The following is an 18,292-nucleotide window of genomic DNA, read 5'->3' as shown; positions in this document are numbered from 1 at the left end:
CCCTGCTCGTTTTCGTAATGCCTTTGAGACCGATCGGCCCCTCGATGGCCTGGACGAGCCCAACCTGTCAGTAGCCGCTCTGCTCCCGTCAGCGGATGCTTGGATACAGGAAGCCAATCCTAAGATCCTGGCCCTGACTAACGAGCAAACAGCTCTGCCTAAGGGCTGCAGTGGCGTTTGAAGTAGGGAGTACCTGAGATTTTCAACTCTTTATTTAAATTTTTTTAATATAATACTCCTATAGCTAACTCCAAGCCCTGGCTGACCATAATCCTAGTCTAGACGCCCAAAGAGCTAACTAAAACTAACCCTAATTTCAGCATAAAAAGGTTGTATAGTGTAAAAGAGCTAAACAAGTCAATGTACTTGTCAGCTGCCACCAGCACCTCCATATATGGCCCACTTCCAGGTCATTTGTTGGAGTGTCACCTCACTTTTGCCTGAACAACACAGTGGTTTCCTCACAGTACTAGATACAAGCTCCGTTTTTACACCTTTCTTCTTTAGGTGAGCTCGCTACAGATGCCCCACTTTCTGTTTGCTCGTTAGTCAGGGCCATCGGCATTTTGGCGGTCACCCTTATATATACATGCCAGCTGCCACCGGCATCTTCATGGCATATAAGGTCCACTACCAGGTCACCTGTTGGAGTGTCACTTCGCTTTTGCCTGCACAGCCCAGTGATTTCCTCACAATATATATATATCTGGGCTTCTCGAGGGTCGCGCTGGTCTCCTGTGGCTGACACTTCCTGCGACCAGACATAAAATGACATTCTCCTCCATCGACCGCTCAACCGTGTCAAGCTCCCAAGGATGCTTTTGCTACAAAGCACAGCATATGAGCGACCGATTGCTCACGGTTCACGCAAACGCCGATGTCCTTCCTACCTGGATTCGTCGCCAAACGCGGACACGATTCACCAAGGCTCACCAATCGCCGAACAAACAAAGGCTGAGCCATCCGGACTTCCCACCGAGGAGATTCTGGCGAAACCTCTCCAAGCTGCATCTAACAAAAAACGCGTTGCGAGCATTAGACGGTGACGGAGGCGTCGGCCCTTCAAACTCGACGCTGAGACGGAGTCGTCGGCTTGCTGATCGACGAATCTCCGAGTCGACGAGCGACCAGCAGCCAGCCGAGAGTTTCCTTCGCAGCTGCTCCCCGACATCATCGAGACATATCCGTCGTTTCGCGTCACATGGTGGTCCAGATCTCAGGGATTTGAGAGGGGTAAGCACTTGCTTGTGCCGCGCTTTATCAAAATTAACACTTGCAGCACCGCTTCACTGGGCCAAAAGACAATATGGGCTTGCGAGAGTTGATTCTCGGCCGTCGAAAGCGAGGTTCTCAAACTCCTATTAAGAGCGGTGAGACACGAAACACGACCACAACAAAGAGCACAGGTCCATACGATGGTAATTTCCAGCAACATTTGATAAATCGTGGAGTCTACCCCGTCCGATATACCTATCCTGACGGCAAGGCCCTGCCGCGACCCGATAATGTGGACGAAATTAAGCGAGCACTTGGGCAACGCAGACCCTCACTTTCCCCCTCGCAATTCTCAGAGGCCGCGTTCGAAGCATTCCAGGATGCAGATACGCATGCTGCTAAGGAGGCGCAGGTCATGGCAAGAGTCATTCCAATCATTAAAGGAAAGGTAGAAGATCCCAAATGTGCTGCAGGACAGCTACCATTTAGGAACCTCGACCACTTAACTGATGGTTCGCTGGTGCCTGGGAACCCGGACATATACTATGGCGCGCGTCCCGAACAGCTTCGACCGGCAATATATGACGAGCTTGGCGGCCATATTATACCTTTAGCCCAGGACAGTCTCCCCGTGGCGCCGAACTTCTTTCTCCACGTGAAGGGCCCTGGAGGATCTCTAGCAGTCGCATCCCGACAAGCGTGCTACGACGGAGCACTAGGGGCGAGAGGTATCCATGGCCTGCACTCGTACAAGCAGTCGGAGCCACAATACGACAATAAGGCCTATACACTCACGTCAATATACCACGGTGGCCATCTCAAAATGTACACCAGTCATATGATACCACCATCTACGCCTGGAGGACGACCTAATTTTGCCATGACGCAGATCAAAACCTGGAGTCTGACTGCTGATGCCGATGCCTTTCGACAAGGAGCTGCTGCGTATCGGAACGGCAGGGACTGGGCAAAGCGACAGAGGGACGATGCGATCAAGCAAGCAAACGAGAGAGCAGCTGAGGCCGAAGCCGGTGCCTCTCCTTTTGGTGGTGGTTTGGGATTGAGCTTCGCAAGCAAGGCGTCGGCTGGCGAAACGATCGCCACGAGCCAAGGGACGATCGTCGATCCCGCTGCCAACATAGCACCCTCTTACGAGTCTGAGACCTCAGCAGATGAACCGTCGCTGGATGCTCGAGAATTCCGACCCGTCAAACGCACGAAATTGCATTCTCCGTGAAAGAAGCAATAGGATGGTAAGATGTTTTCGCCCTCTTGCAATGCCTACGCATAATTAATGTGGTGGTTTGTAGTTGCGAGCCCAATCAAGCGTTGGACAGATGGCGTGGTGACGGGCTCTTATGGCAAAGTTTATCAGTTCCTATACTCTTCCATTTATAGTACTCCTTCTATGACCGTATCAAGTTGTGTGCCATTGAACGGTAAACCATGTGGTCGCTGTGTTGCCTGACCCCTAGAGGGCAAGATAGACGTAGGGGAGTATGAGGCGGGCTGGGGGAACGAGGAATTGCGGGGTTAACAAGCCTCACTGGGTGTCGTAGATATTTGTCCCTGCTTTCTCGACTGCACCCTCTCCTGCGTTGCCGGCCGAGTTGTACATACAACTGGCTCCCAGTAAAAAGTCAAAAGAGTCGATGGAGGAGTACGCCAAGTACCACAGCGATATCCGGCGTCAGTTCTGCCAGGTTGAGAGTCGGCCTAATACGAATCCGGACTTGTGATCCCACCGCCGTAGAGGGATAGATATATTCCTGTCAAGTTCGTCCAATCTATATTAAACCACTCGATGTTTTTTATGCATCTTTAGGAATACGGCTTTATATTTTAGGCCAGTGTTAGTATTAGTCCTAGTTTTAAGCCTAGCTAGCTATATTATACGGAGACATGTTTCTTCGACCGACTTGTCTGCTATGCAGGGCAAAGTTGACCATCGTCACCTCCGTGGAGGCCCTGAAGCGTGCCAAGTCCTTTATGACACAGGCAACGACCCGTCAAGGATGGACGACGAGCTTTTCGAACCACGCCGAGAGCCCGGATGATGTCCGGAAGCAGCATTTGACGCTGGATGTCCAAGAAGACGGCCGAGGTACAACGGTACAGAGTGCCCCTCTCGGAGGCGGGGCCCTGTGGTCCCCTCAGCATCCAGTCAAAAAAAAACTTTTCTTGGGCACCACCGACGAAATCTCTCTTCTTCCTTCATCTTCACCCACCGTCGCCTCCCAACGCCTTGCTCCGTCGCCGGCGCTGCCCAGCGGCAAGATGGACAAGGACAAGCTTGCACAGCTGCTGCAGGCCAGCCAAGTTCGTAAGTCGACGTAATCTGGCCCAGCGGACAAGTCATCGGGCTGACGTCTCGTGCAGCCAACACGGAGCAAGTCAAGGCCGTCACGGCCGATCTCCAGAAAAATTACTACTCGCAGCCCGAGTCGCTGCTCCTCCTCATCGAAATCGCCCTCACCCACAGCCATGGTGCCGTCCGACAGCTCGCCGCTGTCCAGGCACTCCGCCTCGTCCCCAAGCACTGGGAGCGCACCCCCGAGGCCCAGAAGCCCCTCGCCCGCTCCCACCTCCTCGACGGCACCCTCAACGAGACGTCGTCGACCACCCGCCACTCCCTCGCCCGCCTCGTTGCCGCCATAGTTGGCCTCGACATGGAGCAGGGCCAAGGAGACGACTTCCTCAAGCAGCTGCTGCCCCTCAATAATAGCTCCAGCGTCATCGCCAGAGAAGTGGGCTCCTACATCCTCTTTGCCATGCTCGAGGACGATCCCACCCACTTCAGCGACCACACTCACCAGCTGCTCGACCTTTTCCAGGCCCGCATCGAGGACCCGGAGAGCAGGGAGGTCCAGATCAACGTGGTCCAGGCCATTGGCGCCATCCTCATGATCATCGAGCCTGAGGAAGACCCCCAGGCCCTCAAGGCCATGCAGGCCTTCCTCCCCAACTTAGTCAACATCCTCAGCGCAACCGTCGAGGCCGGCGACAACGACAAATACAAGACCGTCTTCGAAGTCTTCCACTCCTTTCTCGCCTACGACTCTGCCCTCCTCTCTCTCCACCTGCGCCATCTGCTGCAGTTCATGGTAGACCTGGCCGCCAACGCCGATGCTGACCAAGACGCCCGCACTCAAGCCCTCGGCTTCCTCATCCAGTGCGTCCGCTACCGCCGCATGAAGATCCAGGCCATGAAGGACATGGGCCCCCAGCTCATGGTCAAGGCCATGCACATTGTCACCACCCTCGACGCCGACGACGATGACGAGGACATGTCCCCGGCTCGGACCGCCATCAGCCTCATCAACACCCTCGCCAACGAGCTGCCTCCTCGCCAGGTCATCGTCCCGCTCCTCGACCAGTTCCCCTCCTTCGCCACCAACCAGAACCCCGGCTTCCGCATGGCCGCCATGCTTGCCCTTGGCAACGCTGCCGAGGGTGCTCCCGACTTCGTCTCGACCCAGCTGCAGCCATTGCTGCCTACCATACTCAACCTGCTGTGCGACTCGGATGGCCAGGTGAGGCACGCCGCACTCGTCGGTCTTATCCACCTGGCCGAGGAAATGGCCGATGAGATGGCCTCGCATCACGAGCAGATCATCTCGGCTGTCCTCAAAAACCTCGAGGCCGCCTCCCAGGGCTCCCCGGACAAGCAAAACGTGAGCATTGTTCGATGCGCATGTGGGGCCTTGGACACCTTTGGCGACGGCGTCGACACCAAGATCATGGCCCAATACGGCCCCAGCTTGATCGGGCCCATGGTCAAGCTCCTCGACCACGACGACTTTGGCGTCAAGGCTGCGGCTGCGTCCGCCATCGGTGCGATAGCTTCGTCCATGGACAAGTCGTTTGAGCCCTACTTTGAAGGTGTCATGAAGGCGCTCGCGAAGTTCGTCATGATCAAGGACAATGATGATGCCATGAACCTAAGGAGCTCCACCTGCGACAGCCTGGGTCGCATCGCCATGGCGGTCGGGCCCGAAGCCTTCCAGCCCTACGTCATGGACTTGATGAAGGCCAGCGAGGAGGCCCTGGGCCTCGACAACCCCAGACTCAAGGAGACGAGCTTTATTCTCTGGTCTAATCTGTCCAAGGTTTACCGCGAGCAGTTTGACCATTTCCTCGACGGTGTCTTCAAGGGCATCTTTGCTTCATTGGAGCTCGAGGAAGAGGAAATAGACCTTCCTGGCATTGATGTCAGCCAGCTGGGCGACGGTGCTTTGGTTGTCGGCGGCAAGCGCGTCAAGGTCAAGGCTCCGGACAACGAGCACGATCTCGCCATTGCCACCGGCGGAGATGACGAGTGGGACGACATCGAGGACCTGGAGAACCTCGGTGCCGTCACTGCCGTTGCTCTGGAGCAGGAGATTGCACTTGATGTCCTTGGCGACGTCATCACCAACTGCTGCAGCAGCGGCAACCTCGAGACTTACGCTGAGAGGGTCATTGACAAGGTTGAGCCCTTTGCCGAGCATACTTATGAGGGGTGTCGCAGGACGGCAATCTCCACCCTTTGGCGCACATACGCACGCGTCTTTCAGGTCTGGGAGGAGAGCGCCGGAGTCAAGTGGCAGCCCGGTATGCCTCCGAACCCCACGCCGCCGCCGTCCATCATCAAGATGAGCCAGACCCTCTACAAGGCCACCATGAGCATCTGGTGCGAGGACAGTGAACGGTACGTGGCCCTTCCAACCCCCTCCGATCAGCCCAATCAGCCTGTCGTTGGCCTTCTGCATGATGAACACTTCGCGTTATACCCAGCTCACTCAGACGCAACATGCGGTTGCTGAGAACACGTTTGATCTACTTCTGACTCCCATCGGCTGGCCAATGCTATCATAATACAACCCACGCTCGTGACATCTCGAGCATGTATCACTGACCGGATTGGACTAACATAGGTCTGTCATCACCGACGTAAATCGAAATGTCGCCGCCACCCTGAGAGCTTGCGGCCCCGCTGTCTTGGTTTCCAAGGACGACATGCTCCAGGAGCTGGTGTCGGTTGTGGGTCTCATTCTTACGCGCTCGCACCCCTGCCAGCAGGACCTGGGAGACGAGGAGGAGGAGCAGGAAGTCGACAGCGGATCTTCCGAATACGATTGGCTCGTCATCGACACTGCCCTCGACGTCGTGGTCGGCCTCTCCGCCGCCCTTGGCTCTGCCTTTGGCGAGTTGTGGAAGATTTTCGAGAAGCCAGTCCTCAAACTGGCCAGCTCCACCGAGGACCTGCACCGGTCCACGGCCGTCGGCACCATTGCCGAGGTGACAAAGTACACCGGCGAGGGCATCTCTCCGTTCACAGAGTCGCTGAGCCAGGCACTGGGCCGGCGTCTGACGGACCCGGACTCTCTGGCCAAGTCCAACGCCGCCTATGCCATGGGTCTGTTGATCTTGAAGTCGAACGACGTGAACAAGACGGTTCCCCTCTTTCCGCAGCTGTGGGAGAAGCTGGAGCCACTGCTGTCCATGAAGGAGATGCGCATGACGGACAATGTTGCCGGCTGCCTGGCGCGCATGATGATGAAGCACGCAGACGGCGACTTTGTCGCCCAGGCGCTGCCCGCCATTGTTAACGCCCTTCCGCTGACAGAGGACTACGAGGAAAACGAGCCCATCTATCAGTGCATCTACAACCTTTGTAAGTGACCCGGGGATTGGAAGGGTCTAGAACGAGTGAAGCACTGACGTATGGTCTTAGATGAGCGAGGCAACCAGACTGTGGAGCAGCTGACGCCTCAGCTCGTCGGGATCTTTGAAAGGGTGATGGGCCCGCCCGAGGACCAGCTGGAGCAAGACACCCGGGAGTTGCTGCACAGGACGGTCCAGACACTGTACAAGGCAAAGCCGGAGCTGCTCTCCAACAAACCTGGCCTGCTGCAGTTGGCCGGTGCGCAGTGAAAGTCGAATAAGTGGATCATGGACAGACCGGGCAACAGCGACGATGAAGACGAAGCCACGAATGATCTTCGACGAGTTTTGAAAAGAAAAGGGCCCTCGACGAAGGTCTCCAGAAGGAGGAAGAGGTGATACCACAGACGAGGCTGCAAAAGAAAGTGTAGACAAGGTTGTCGACGCCTCCCAACCGGGACGTTGTTTTTGCCGTAGACAGATTGTCCCATGAGGAGGCTTTATCCGGGAGGATGCAAGTCCCGACCGCCTACCCTAGGACTGGCGAGAATCGGAGACGTCCTCGCCGTGTGAGTGGTCGACTGGATTGTCTCGGAGAGCAAGCGAGATTTCTAGCAGGAGCAGCAAAGACAGGATTCAGCAAGAACTTCGAGGTAAGCCATCGATAGTATTGAAGGCCTGATATGTGGAGAAGACGAAGCATTCCACACAAATTCTATATTTGATGCATGCCCATGTCAGAACACCAAGAATGAAGACAGGGCGCCCTGCCGGCATCACCAGATGCGCTTGGCCACCATCTCGTAGCGGAAAACGCCCTGGTAGTCGCCCGACGTCTTTATCTTCTTATTGTCCTCGCCGGCCCTCTTGGCGCCCGGCAGGCCCTCTGACGCGTCGGCGTTTATCCAGCGCTGCCGGTCCTCGCCAATCTCCACCTCGGGCCGGCAGCCGACTCGCCGACCGCGCGTCTCGTATGTCTCGCGCTCCGCCTGGCCGAGCGCTATCATGCTGTCCTTTTGCTTCATCTTGGCGTAGCGGTTGCGCGCGTACTGCAGCAGGACCATGCCGAGGATGAGCTTGACGATGAGAAGCACGAGAAAGGCCATGAAGAAGACGACGACCATGGTCAGCGCGGCGATGAGGTCGTCCGAGGTCCACGAGTACCAGGGGCGCGAGTTGAGCGGCGAGCCGTACGGGTAGCCGTACGTAGCGCGGCCGAGCGAGTCTCGGATGAGGGCGTCGAAGCGGCTCAGCGCGGCAATCATGGCGGGCGATGAAGGCGTTGCAGACTCCTCGCTCAGCGACGTCTGCGTCGACTGCGGCATCGGCATCGGGATCTTGGTGGACAGAAACATGTGGTACGTCTGAACGGATGCGCGGATGAAGAGACACGACAGGGGAATCACGGCCAGCCCCAGGCGCCGCGTCAAGGCCGGAGTGGTGAATGCCTGCGGCTTGTCAGGGGCTGAACGAGGTGGCGGGGCGGACAACTCACATTTGCGTAGTAGTCCTTGCACAGGATGTCGAGCGTTCTGCTGTAAAAGGCAGGCTTGATGTTGTTAAACTTTGTCACGTACGCATGCTTGATGGTGTCGACCAGCATCTCACTCCCCACCACAATCAGAAACGGCGACAGGACCTCGCCGGACATGAGCCACGACGGCAACACGGTAAAGCTGTGTGGCAGTATGGACGGCGGATGGAGCGGCCCCGGGCCAGAGCCGTCTTCGTAGGCCGAGTCGACACCCGCGCCGGGCACGGAGAGGCCGCCGACCTCGACGACGTTGCGCATGCCGATGATGAGCAGCATGACCCAGAGCTGGAATCGCTCCACAATGTCGGCACACGTGAGCTGGAACAGGCTGTCTCGCTCAAAGCGCTTGAAAACGGTGCTCTTGATTTCGACAAACTGGTTGGAGAGAAGCAGGGTGAGGAGGGCGTTGGAGTACGAGTTGACTGCCACGTTGAGCGTGATGACCTGGTAGTAAAGGGCAATAGAGTGCAGGCAGTTGTAGACGAGGGCGAGCAGGAACATGGTCAGTGGCAGGAAGATCTTTGACCGTCCAGACGAGTTGCGCGACAGCGTCTCGGCGCTGAAGAGGCACTCGAGGATATCTTGGCCGAGGGCCGACAGGAGCCGGTCACCAACCTCAAGAATGTTGAATATGACGTAGAGCTTGATGGCTGACTGCGCGCGGACGAAATGATACATGCGACTGGCATCCAGCGTCATCAGAGCCAGTGAGCTGCAGATGATGACTGCCCCCTGCAGCAAGTCTGCCTTGTGAAAGGCCGACAGACTCGACGGCAGCGACTTGGTTCTGCGGTGGCGAAAGGCACCGGTCTTAGGCCCAGGGTCTCTGGCCTTGGGGAAGCGGAAGGGCTTTGACCGTTCTTCATCAGTGCTGTCCACGTGCGACTCGGCCCGTTGGCGCCCGCGGAGACGAAATGAGTAGGTCGGGCCGGCATCAGTCGACGACTCGGCGCCACTCATCCTGCTTCGCGACCGCTCTCTGTCCGAGGCATCGCTGGGCCTGCGCGACGGGCCTCGACCTCGTGCTCGGGACCAGAGTCTGCCCAGGCCATACCACACGAAGCCGACAAGCCACTCGGCCTCTTTTCCAATGACGTATCCCCACCACTTGACCAGGACCGCCAGGGCCAGGATGAAGCGGATGGGTAGAATGGTGAAGGTATGGAGCCATGCATCCAGACAAGCAAGGGCGCCAAAGTATAGCGTTCGCTCGAGATAGGGGGCGAGGAGCAAGACGTTTTTGAGTCGCTCGAGCTTGACGGCATTTGACTCGTAGGGCATGTCGTCTGTGTAGGAGTGATGGATGTAGAGGGGGCTCGGTCGCTGTGCAGCCAATTCGAGTTGTAGGTGCGTCGGCAGGGACATGGGCGGAAGCGGGATCATGCTCGGGGCAGGTGAGGGCAGCCGCGGGCCGGGACTGCCAGGGGCAGCCGGAGACTGCTGCTGCTGGGCGTTGGCCGTTTGCACCGCAGGCGAAGACGCAAGACCGTTGGCGAATTCATTGCTGCCTATATCCAGGGGAGGAGGTCGGCGGGCGGCGGGGCCGAAGGAGAATCGTCGCAGGGCGGATGCGCCATTCAAGTCATCGACGGCGGGGACTCGGGGCGTCGGGGGCGTGGACACGGTTCTGGGTGACTGCGGCCGGTATCCCGGGTCGTCGATCGGCCAGGAGCCTGTTGCCCCGAAGTCGTCGGCTCGGGGGTTGACGGAATGCTGCTTGTGATGCGGTTGAAGCAGACGATGGCGGATGGCCTGGAGCTGCTCGGGGGTCCGCGAGACGAGGTCATAGGCAATGGGGTGGCGCTGGGGAGCGGGGGCGACGGGCAGTGACTCGGGAGCGCTCGTCAGTCGCCGGACCTCTGCAGCAGACAGCCGGGCGACGTTGTCGTTGCTCAGCGCTTTTGTGACGGTGCCGCTGCCGCTCCGACGCTTGGCCGAGTGCGACTCGGAGCCAGAGCCTCGGCTCCCCGCCCCCTCGTCGCCGCGCCGGCCGGGCAAGGCCGGGGACTGGGAGCGTCCTCTCGCAGTCGGGTTGTCAGCCTCGCACGAGGCGCTCCGCGGGGGCAGAGGCTCGCTCAACATGGCGCCGTTGGCCGAGGGTGTCGAGTCCGAGACGAGGGCTCCTCCATTGGTGACGCCGGCAGCAGCAGCTAGGGAGCGGCGAGGCTTGATGGGATCGGCGGATGCTGCCATGACCAGGCCGCTGGGACCATGCCTGCGCGACTCGGGCGCGATCCAATGAGGGGTGGGCAATGCGGTCGGTCGCTGTGATTGGAGGCTGTGATGATGCCAGATGTGCGTTGAGGTCATCGAGCCTCTCTTAGGTAGTTAAGCAGACACCTCGTTGACTAAGCCCCGGCTACACTGCCGATACTGTACAAGTACGTAGCGTACAAGTACATATTTCTCTCCTCCTCAACACATGGAGCTTAAGTGCTCAAACCGTCTCGATTCTCTAGCTAATAACACGCAAAAGGCATCTCCTGTCTTCACCACGCCACCGTTGGACCTCAGGCGTCATCGAGAAACACGTCAAACCAGGTGATGGCCTGTTTCAACGCCTGCTCCTTGGCGAACCTCTGCACCTTGACGTCGGCAGCCCCTCGCACGGCGAAGCCATGTTCGACGCCGCAGTACAGGTTGATCTGATAGGGCTTCTTAGTCTTGAAGAGAATATCCTCGGACCGGTGCCGCTTGTCGGCCGGGAAGATGGCGTCCGTCTCAGCAGCGGCAATGGACAGCGGGCCGCCGATGGCTGCGAGCTCGTCCTCGTCGACAAACGAGGGGTGCGCGACGAAGCCGCAGTCGATGCCGTGTTTGTAGTGACGCACGACGTACTTGACATGGCGCCGTCAGTACATGACCTCCGGGAGAGAGGCAGGCGGCCCAGACTCACCTTGGCGCCGAAGCAGTAGCCCACGGCGGCAATCTTGGTGATACCCAGGTCTCGCATGGCCTTGATGCCGGCCACGACAATGGGGTCGACGGCCTCGGTCGTGTGCGGGTTCTTGCCGTCAGAGCCGTGCTGCATCCACTTGGCAAAGTCGAAGCCGTCGGGCCTGTTGAGCGGCATCGGGTCGCTGTTGAAGAGGTCCAGCACGAGCGTCGTGTAGCCGTTGGCGGCAAAGCTGTCGGCCATGAGCTTGCTGTTCTGCCAGATGCCGATGACGTCGGGCAGGTAGAGGATGCCGCAGCCCTTGCGCGCCTTGGCCTCGGACGACGCCTTGGCCAGGTACGCGTCAATCTTGCCGTCGACTTTGATCATCCCGCCCGTCGGCTCGCCCCTGTTGCCGTCAGCCATTTGTGTCATGTCGTGTCTTTGGCCGGCCTGAGAGATTTGTGCTTGTCCACTTGGTACAGAGGAAGAGGCATATTCACACGCAGCGACATGGACGTACTCGAAAAGGGTGCCGACGGTGCAACACGCACCGGGAGCATGTGAAGCCATCCTGCCTCTCTCTCTGTCTTCTGCCCCGCGCGATGGTGACGAGACACGTCAATGGGCGAGACCTGTATCTGTCGCCGAGCCGCAATTTGCTGGTAGTCAGCGCTCGTTGACGGACGGCCGAGGTGGGGAGTCGGGGTCTGTGACGCCATTACGTTACGCAACCCCTCCTCCTCTCTGCCTGGCTCGGGACGCAGAGCATCTTATTCATACTGTGCCGTACAGTACAGTCATGACCAGCTGCTCTGCCGTCCCTTCCGGTGGCCTTGGGACGCGGGACGGACAGTAAGCCGAATGGCCCCACCTCCTCCGGGCCGATGCTGCGGTCCCTCCGCCATCACGTTCCCGACGCTCTCATGCTTGCAAGTTGCCGTCACGAAGCCGTAAAATGCCATGCCATTCTATCGCCGGGTATCTTGGTGCCGTGAGTCAAAATAGAAAGCAAGAGATGCAGATGCTGACCCCTGCCGCGTCACTTTGTCCGAATACCCTTGGCCTTGCGCTTCTTAAACACCACCGGTACTGTCCCGCCGTCAGTTCCCGCGGTATTGGCACCCAGGGCCAGCCCTTGGCCAGCCTGCGTGTCAACCTCCTGCTTGATCGGGACGCCGTCCGCCTTGACCCCGTCGACCCTCGTGTCTTGGCCCTCTTCCCTTTTCACTTGAGTGCCATCGTCCGCAGCCTTTTCCTCTTTGAACACCCCATCCCCGTCGCTGGGCCGCTTCTTGAGAGGGATCGTCGTCCCGCTCAACAGGGCGTCCAGTTCCGGATCCTCGCCCTGCGCCATCATCTTGGAGTCCCTGCCCCATCTCCGCGGCTTCTTGAAGAGCCGCTCCAAAACCTCCTCCTCCTCCTTGTGCTCCTCGGTAGCCTCCTCCCGCTTCCGCACCCCTGTCGCCACTGTCTCCGTCTTTGTGCTCCCCTCCTCGCCCTCGCTCGCAACGACGCGCGAGCTCGTGACGGTCCATTCGCCAGCGATTGCCATCTCGGGCCGGAAACTGCTCGGTATCGCCACGCCGAGCTCGGCGAGCTGCTCGCGCTGCTTCTTCAGCTCCGACTCGGTGGGTGCCGCGGGCTTGATCAGTGCAGCGTTTGTCGCCGCCCGGGCACCGCTGCTGTACGAGACGACGCCGTTGAGCCGTGCGATCTCCTGTTGCGCGCGCGCCTTGTCGCGCTCCTCCCGCTCGTGGGCGTAGTGCAGATTGCGCAGCGACCGCTTGAGCGCACCTTGATGCCGGGCCGTTGCCTCATGATTCTGTTTCTCGAGTTTGGTGTCGCGCACGTAGCACGAGCAGTGCTTGCACCAGTATTTGGGCGTCGATTTCCAGTGTTCCGACATGTTGGGCTGTGGGATATTTCACCGAGAGGCGCGATGTGGATGCTCGAGGGTCTGGCTCGGCATAAAATGTCCACATGCAGCTTGCTTATGTAATTGACTGTAGGTGGACTCCGTAAAGGTGAAGCCTACCCTATATCACGAGCTGCCTTGGTGGTTTGGTTCATCGAACACCCTTCCCTGCATTTTTACTTTCTTGGCACGCAAGTGTTAAGGAAGTAGCCTATCCATACAGCTTTTCGCTTAACAGTGCTCTTGAAAATTCCGCAACAGCGCCGCGCAAAGCGCCGGCAGCGGCCATGGCACCAGCCTCAGGTTCGCGCGCCGCTCCTGTGCTGTCGACATACAATCGCCACCTGATCTAGCAGCCCGTGCATCTCAGCACCTACTGTCCTCTCCGGCGGAGGCTCGCCCAAATGTCTCAACCCTGGCGGCTCAGCAGCTCCCTCGACCGACGTCTCCCAGCGACACGCCCAACGCTGCCGTCGCGGAAGGAACGCAGCCGGAAATAATCCCGAATGGCCCTGGTTCGACCGGGTCCACGGAAAATGCACCTGTCTCCATCATCGAAGCGGCTACAAAGATCGCTCGCGACCAAACGGCAGCCCATGATGCCAAGCTGGCAGTCTTTCGGGCCTTTAGCGAATCATTCGAACAGACAGCCAAACAATTCACGTCCGGCTCCCACAATAGCATCGCAAAGCAAGTTGCCACCAAGTTTCTGAACCTCTGGACTCAATCGCTCGCCGACCTTGAGGAACCACCGAAACCTACGTACAGCAGCGTTCTCGCATCCGGCAAAACGACACAAGGACAGCTGGCCATTACGGCCTCCGCCCCACCACAGCGAAAACAGCAAACCACCACTCGTCTCCAGGACGACCGCCCGTGGTCCCACCCAAGGAAGACCTGCGTGTCTTTGTCCGACTTGACGCCGATGCTCCGGCCCGAAACCATGAAAGATACGCTATCCGGGCCCACATCGCCGCTAGAGTCGGCATCGACCTACGCCGCATCCCGGCAGCCTTCCCGGTAAACACGGGTTGGGCCATCCTGGCATCGGATGTGGCCACGCGCGAACTACTCGTGCAGCGACAGGCGGATTGGGCCGTAGATCTGGACGCGACGGCCGTAGAGATTAGCCAGAAATGGCATTCGTATGCCGTAGCCGATTGCCCCGTAGGCTCACGGACCTACGCGGCGTTGAGATCAACTTCGATGAGGCGGTCAAAGAAGAAATTGCCTGCCAAACCGGACTGAAGCCCATCAGCATACGGACCTCGCGACACGACTCGGGCGATATGCCTACCAAGACCCTTATTGTATCCTTCCTGGAACCCACGCAGAGACCCTGGCGACTGTTCGGCGCCAGCCGGTTCGCCCGCTATATCGACAAGCCCAGCATTCCTAGCCAATGTGACAAGTGCTGGGATTTCCACGCTCGACACAGCTGCGATCGAACGGCGCGCTGCAGGCGTTGTGGCAAAACCGGCCATCGTAGCCAAGAATGCACCGCCCTCGAGCAGTGTGCAAACTGCCTTGGACCCCATTGCGCGGATGACCCCAAATGCCCTGCCCGCCCCAAGCGCGTTCACGGCATGGTCCGGCGCCTGACGAAGGAGGAGAAGAGCCTGGTACGGCAGATGGGAGTTCAGCTCTGCGCAGCAGAAGCGGCGAACTCCAAAGGCCAGAGTGTCCGACCAGTCTGATCAGAGCCCTGGCAGGCCGCAGATACTTTCCTTGGAGTCAACGGCGCCGCGGGCAGCTGGAGGAGATGGAAGCTCCGACATGGGCGCCATTTACGAGCCAGCCGCGCCGTCAACCCCATGCATCGTTGTGGCCACAACGCCGCCGCATGTAAGGGACGGCGACCAGTTCCTCCCTGTCGTCCCATCGAAGAAACGACGCACTAGTCCTGTGACGCTACCCTAATGCCTCGCTGTTTTCCACGCAATCGAAGCGATAGGAGGATCTTGCGAATCTTCCAAGCCAACGTAGGCAAGATTCCGCCGGCACACGATTGTGCCCTTGCGTTGGCCGACTCGGAACAATACGACATTATTTTGTTGCAGGAGCCATGGACAGGACTGAAAGATGGCCGATGCCTCACTAAGACGCATCAGGCCTACGACACCTTCTCACCCGTCAACGACTGGGACGGCCGCGACACTCGCCCGAGAGTCATGACATACGTCCGGCGTTCCGCAGGTCTCGTCGCTGATCAAAAGAGACCTGCGGCGACTCGTGACATCCTTTGGCTCACCGTCAACGGCATAACAGTCGTCAACTTCTATCGGCAGCCGTACCACGACGGAGCCCTTGAAATCTTGCTTCAGTGGACCGTACCGGACAAGTGTCTTGTTGCTGGTGATTTCAATGCCAAACATCCCAGCTGGCAGGCCGGTCGACGAGAGGACCGCGGCGAAGAAATAGCGTTTTGGGCAATGGACAATCGACTCGGCTTACTGAATCCTGTCGATGTCCCGACCAACGCACACGGCAATACGGTTGATCTCGCCTTCTGCAACATACCTCTGGCCGACGCTGTTGTCGAGGATCATCTAGCAACCGGCTCCGATCATTTTACCCTTAGTATCACGCTGCCAGGACAAGTTCTGGCACCCCTTCCAATAGGAAAGATCCATCTCAACTCCGACGAGGAATTGAAGCGATTCATTGAATTAGTGGAGGCCGGTGCCGCCTTCATCCCGATCACCACGGCATCTCCTTCCGAGCTCGACAGCTTTGCGTCGGCGCTCGTGAACCTTCTTGGTTGTGCAGCCAGAGCTGCCGGTCGACCTGCCCGTAAGACTACGCATGGTGCGCGGTGGTGGACTGAAGAATGCGCAAAGGCGGCGGCCAATTACCGCGCGTGGAGGAGAGTTCACTCTCGGCTTCGACCGAGAAGTACAGCTAGCCAAGAGGAGCTCCATAGCGTGGTGCGCCGGGCCAAGCGCCTTTACTGGCGTAACTTGATTGACAGCTTCACCGATAGCGCCTCCGTCTTCAGGGCGGTCCGCTGGCTGAAGTCTCCAGGTCCGTTTCAAGCTCCTCCTGCAAATTGACGACCGAGTGTATGAGACGCAGCTGGAAAAGGCCACCGCCTTGCGACAAGCCACTCTGGAACGGCGCACGGCGAACGACGACATCCCAGATCCGTGGATCTCCGTGAACACAGATAGGACGATACCCTTCACCGACCGAGTCTCTCCGGAGGAGACCCGCGACGCCACGCTACGCACCGGGAATACGTCCCCTGGTCCCGACAATATTACGGTGCGGATGCTCCGCGCTGTCTGGCATGCGATCGGAAGTCTCGTCCACCAGCTATATCAAGGCTGCCTCAGGATTGGCCACCATCCGAAGCCCTTCCGAGAAGCAGAAGTGGTCATGATTGCCAAGCCGGGGCGCAGGGATCTCTCTACACCCCGCGCTTGGCGCCCCATCTCCCTTTTGTCCTGTCTCGGCAAGGGCCTCGAGCGGCTCATCGCACGGCGTCTAGCGTGGGCCTCGGTCCATTTCGGCGTACTACACCCACAACAAGCCGGCGCGCTCCCGAAGAGATCGGCCGTGGATCTCGTTGCTGCCTTGATTCATGACATCGAGGAGGCATTTGCCTGCAAGCAGGTTGCAACATTGGTGACTTTGGACATTCAGGGCGCCTTCGACACAGTCCTCCGCAACAGATTGATCATTCGCCTACGGGAGCAGGGTGGCCACCGAACCTCGCGCGATGGGTCGGCTCGTTTATGCAAGACAGGTCGGCACGCATCCGCTATCAAGATATCGCAACGAATTCATCGCCTCTCCAGTGCGGGCTGCCACAGGGATCGCCAGTCTCGCCGATCCTCTTCCTACTGTATACGGAACCAATCTACCGCTTGGGCAGCTCAAAAGGGCGTTTCGGCTATGCGGACGACACTGCCATCCTTTGCGTCGGCGATAGCCTGGATGAGACGTCCGCCGAAGCATCTCATCATGTGCGTGAGCTTGTATCGTGGGGCGCCGCCAACAGGATCTCCTTCGACCCTGAGAAGACAGAAGTGATGCACTTCTCTCGAACGACGCCCAAGACGGCGCCGCCAGTGCTCCATGGCGAATTTGAGAAACGGCCGGGCCGGGCGATGCGTTGGCTCGGCGTCTGGCTCGACAGCACTCTGTCTTTCAAGACTCATGTCGAGAAATGGACGGCCAAAGCGCAAGCAGTCGCCTTCCATCTCAGGAGACTGACAAACACCAGGCATGGTCCTCTACCGAGCGCTGTGCGACGAGCGGTCTGCGCTTGCGTCATTCCAGTGCTGCTCTACGCGGCGGAGGTCTGGTATCCTGGTTCTACGCGCCCGCGCTGGACCAAGCCGGGCAAGGAAGGACCGTCCAGGATCGGACACCTCGTAAAGAAGATGAGCAAGGCACTCTACACATCTCTTCGGGCTATCCTGCCAGTGTGGAGAACTACACCAACGAATGTTCTGCACCGGGAGGCAGGGATACCGCCGGTCCCTCTGCTGCTCGAGGCGCGCCGGACTGCATTTGCTGCGCGTCTCAAATCCTGGACGAAGCTCATCCGCTCGTGAAGCGCACGTCGAGGCCAAAAGCCCCTATACTGAATGAAATGATCAAGCTGAAGTACCAAAAGCAGCCAAAACCCTTCCGGACTAGGCTGCGGCGCTCCGACGAATTGCTACCAAGCTGCCCAAGGCCTGCCTTGCTGCAGCGCGGATTTGTCGAAGAGCAGACTGCGCCTCTGCAGAGTGCATCGAAAAATGAGACGGCGAAGAAATTTCGCGATTGGCTCCAGGCACTATCGCCCCGAACTCTGGTCGTCTATTCCGACGGGTCCCGTTCTACCGAAGGCCACGCCGGATATGGCTATGTTGTTCATCGGGACGGATCCACCGTCTTGCGCGACAAGGGCCGTCTCGGGCCCGCCGAGATTTTCGACGCTGAGGCGAAAGGTGCGTTGGAGGTTGAAGGCTGCGGTGAGCCTTCCAGAAACTGACCGCATCTTTGTCTGCCTCGACAACCTTGCGACCGCAACATGCTTACGGGCACGCCGAGCGACTCCTCGCAAGAGGTCTTCCTTGAGTTTCAATCTTTGGCGCGAAAATACGGAGCT

The 18,292-nt window shown here is 58.6% G+C and overlaps 6 protein-coding genes across 6 annotated transcripts; 3 read left to right on the top strand and 3 right to left on the bottom strand.

Annotated features, from left to right (window-relative positions):
• Positions 1-768: 768 nt before the first annotated feature.
• On the top strand, positions 769-2,452 carry HRG_11354 (uncharacterized protein; the record flags this gene model as incomplete). Its single annotated transcript, XM_044869824.1, has 3 exons — positions 769-1,084; positions 1,117-1,233; positions 1,302-2,452. The coding sequence occupies 3 exons, from the start codon at positions 769-771 to the stop codon at positions 2,450-2,452; spliced, it is 1,584 nt and encodes a 527-aa protein (XP_044715086.1).
• A 1,040-nt stretch (positions 2,453-3,492) lies between these two features.
• HRG_11353 (HEAT-like repeat domain-containing protein) lies at positions 3,493-7,131 on the top strand (the record flags this gene model as incomplete). Its single annotated transcript, XM_044869823.1, has 4 exons — positions 3,493-3,538; positions 3,595-5,905; positions 6,132-6,871; positions 6,932-7,131. The coding sequence occupies 4 exons, from the start codon at positions 3,493-3,495 to the stop codon at positions 7,129-7,131; spliced, it is 3,297 nt and encodes a 1,098-aa protein (XP_044715085.1).
• A 506-nt stretch (positions 7,132-7,637) lies between these two features.
• On the bottom strand, positions 7,638-10,588 carry HRG_11352 (eukaryotic membrane protein; the record flags this gene model as incomplete). Its single annotated transcript, XM_044869822.1, has 4 exons — positions 7,638-8,309; positions 8,357-9,182; positions 9,252-9,395; positions 9,450-10,588. 4 exons carry the CDS (start codon positions 10,586-10,588, stop codon positions 7,638-7,640), a joined length of 2,781 nt encoding a protein of 926 aa, XP_044715084.1.
• A 317-nt stretch (positions 10,589-10,905) lies between these two features.
• HRG_11351 (dienelactone hydrolase family domain-containing protein) lies at positions 10,906-11,705 on the bottom strand (the record flags this gene model as incomplete). Its single annotated transcript, XM_044869821.1, has 2 exons — positions 10,906-11,232; positions 11,292-11,705. The coding sequence occupies 2 exons, from the start codon at positions 11,703-11,705 to the stop codon at positions 10,906-10,908; spliced, it is 741 nt and encodes a 246-aa protein (XP_044715083.1).
• A 607-nt stretch (positions 11,706-12,312) lies between these two features.
• Positions 12,313-13,179, bottom strand: HRG_11350 (U1 zinc finger protein; the record flags this gene model as incomplete). Its single annotated transcript, XM_044869820.1, has 1 exon — positions 12,313-13,179. One exon carries the CDS (start codon positions 13,177-13,179, stop codon positions 12,313-12,315), a length of 867 nt encoding a protein of 288 aa, XP_044715082.1.
• A 1,785-nt stretch (positions 13,180-14,964) lies between these two features.
• On the top strand, positions 14,965-17,750 carry HRG_11349 (reverse transcriptase (RNA-dependent DNA polymerase) domain-containing protein; the record flags this gene model as incomplete). Its single annotated transcript, XM_044869819.1, has 4 exons — positions 14,965-15,033; positions 15,090-15,935; positions 16,213-16,883; positions 17,066-17,750. 4 exons carry the CDS (start codon positions 14,965-14,967, stop codon positions 17,748-17,750), a joined length of 2,271 nt encoding a protein of 756 aa, XP_044715081.1.
• Between the last annotated feature and the right edge of the window lie 542 nt (positions 17,751-18,292).

The sequence above is a fragment of the Hirsutella rhossiliensis genome (genome assembly GCF_020360975.1).
Source record: "Hirsutella rhossiliensis strain HR02 chromosome Unknown scaffold00020, whole genome shotgun sequence".
Taxonomy (NCBI): Eukaryota; Fungi; Ascomycota; class Sordariomycetes; order Hypocreales; family Ophiocordycipitaceae; genus Hirsutella; species Hirsutella rhossiliensis.
This window is presented reverse-complemented; position numbering and strand designations above follow the sequence as displayed.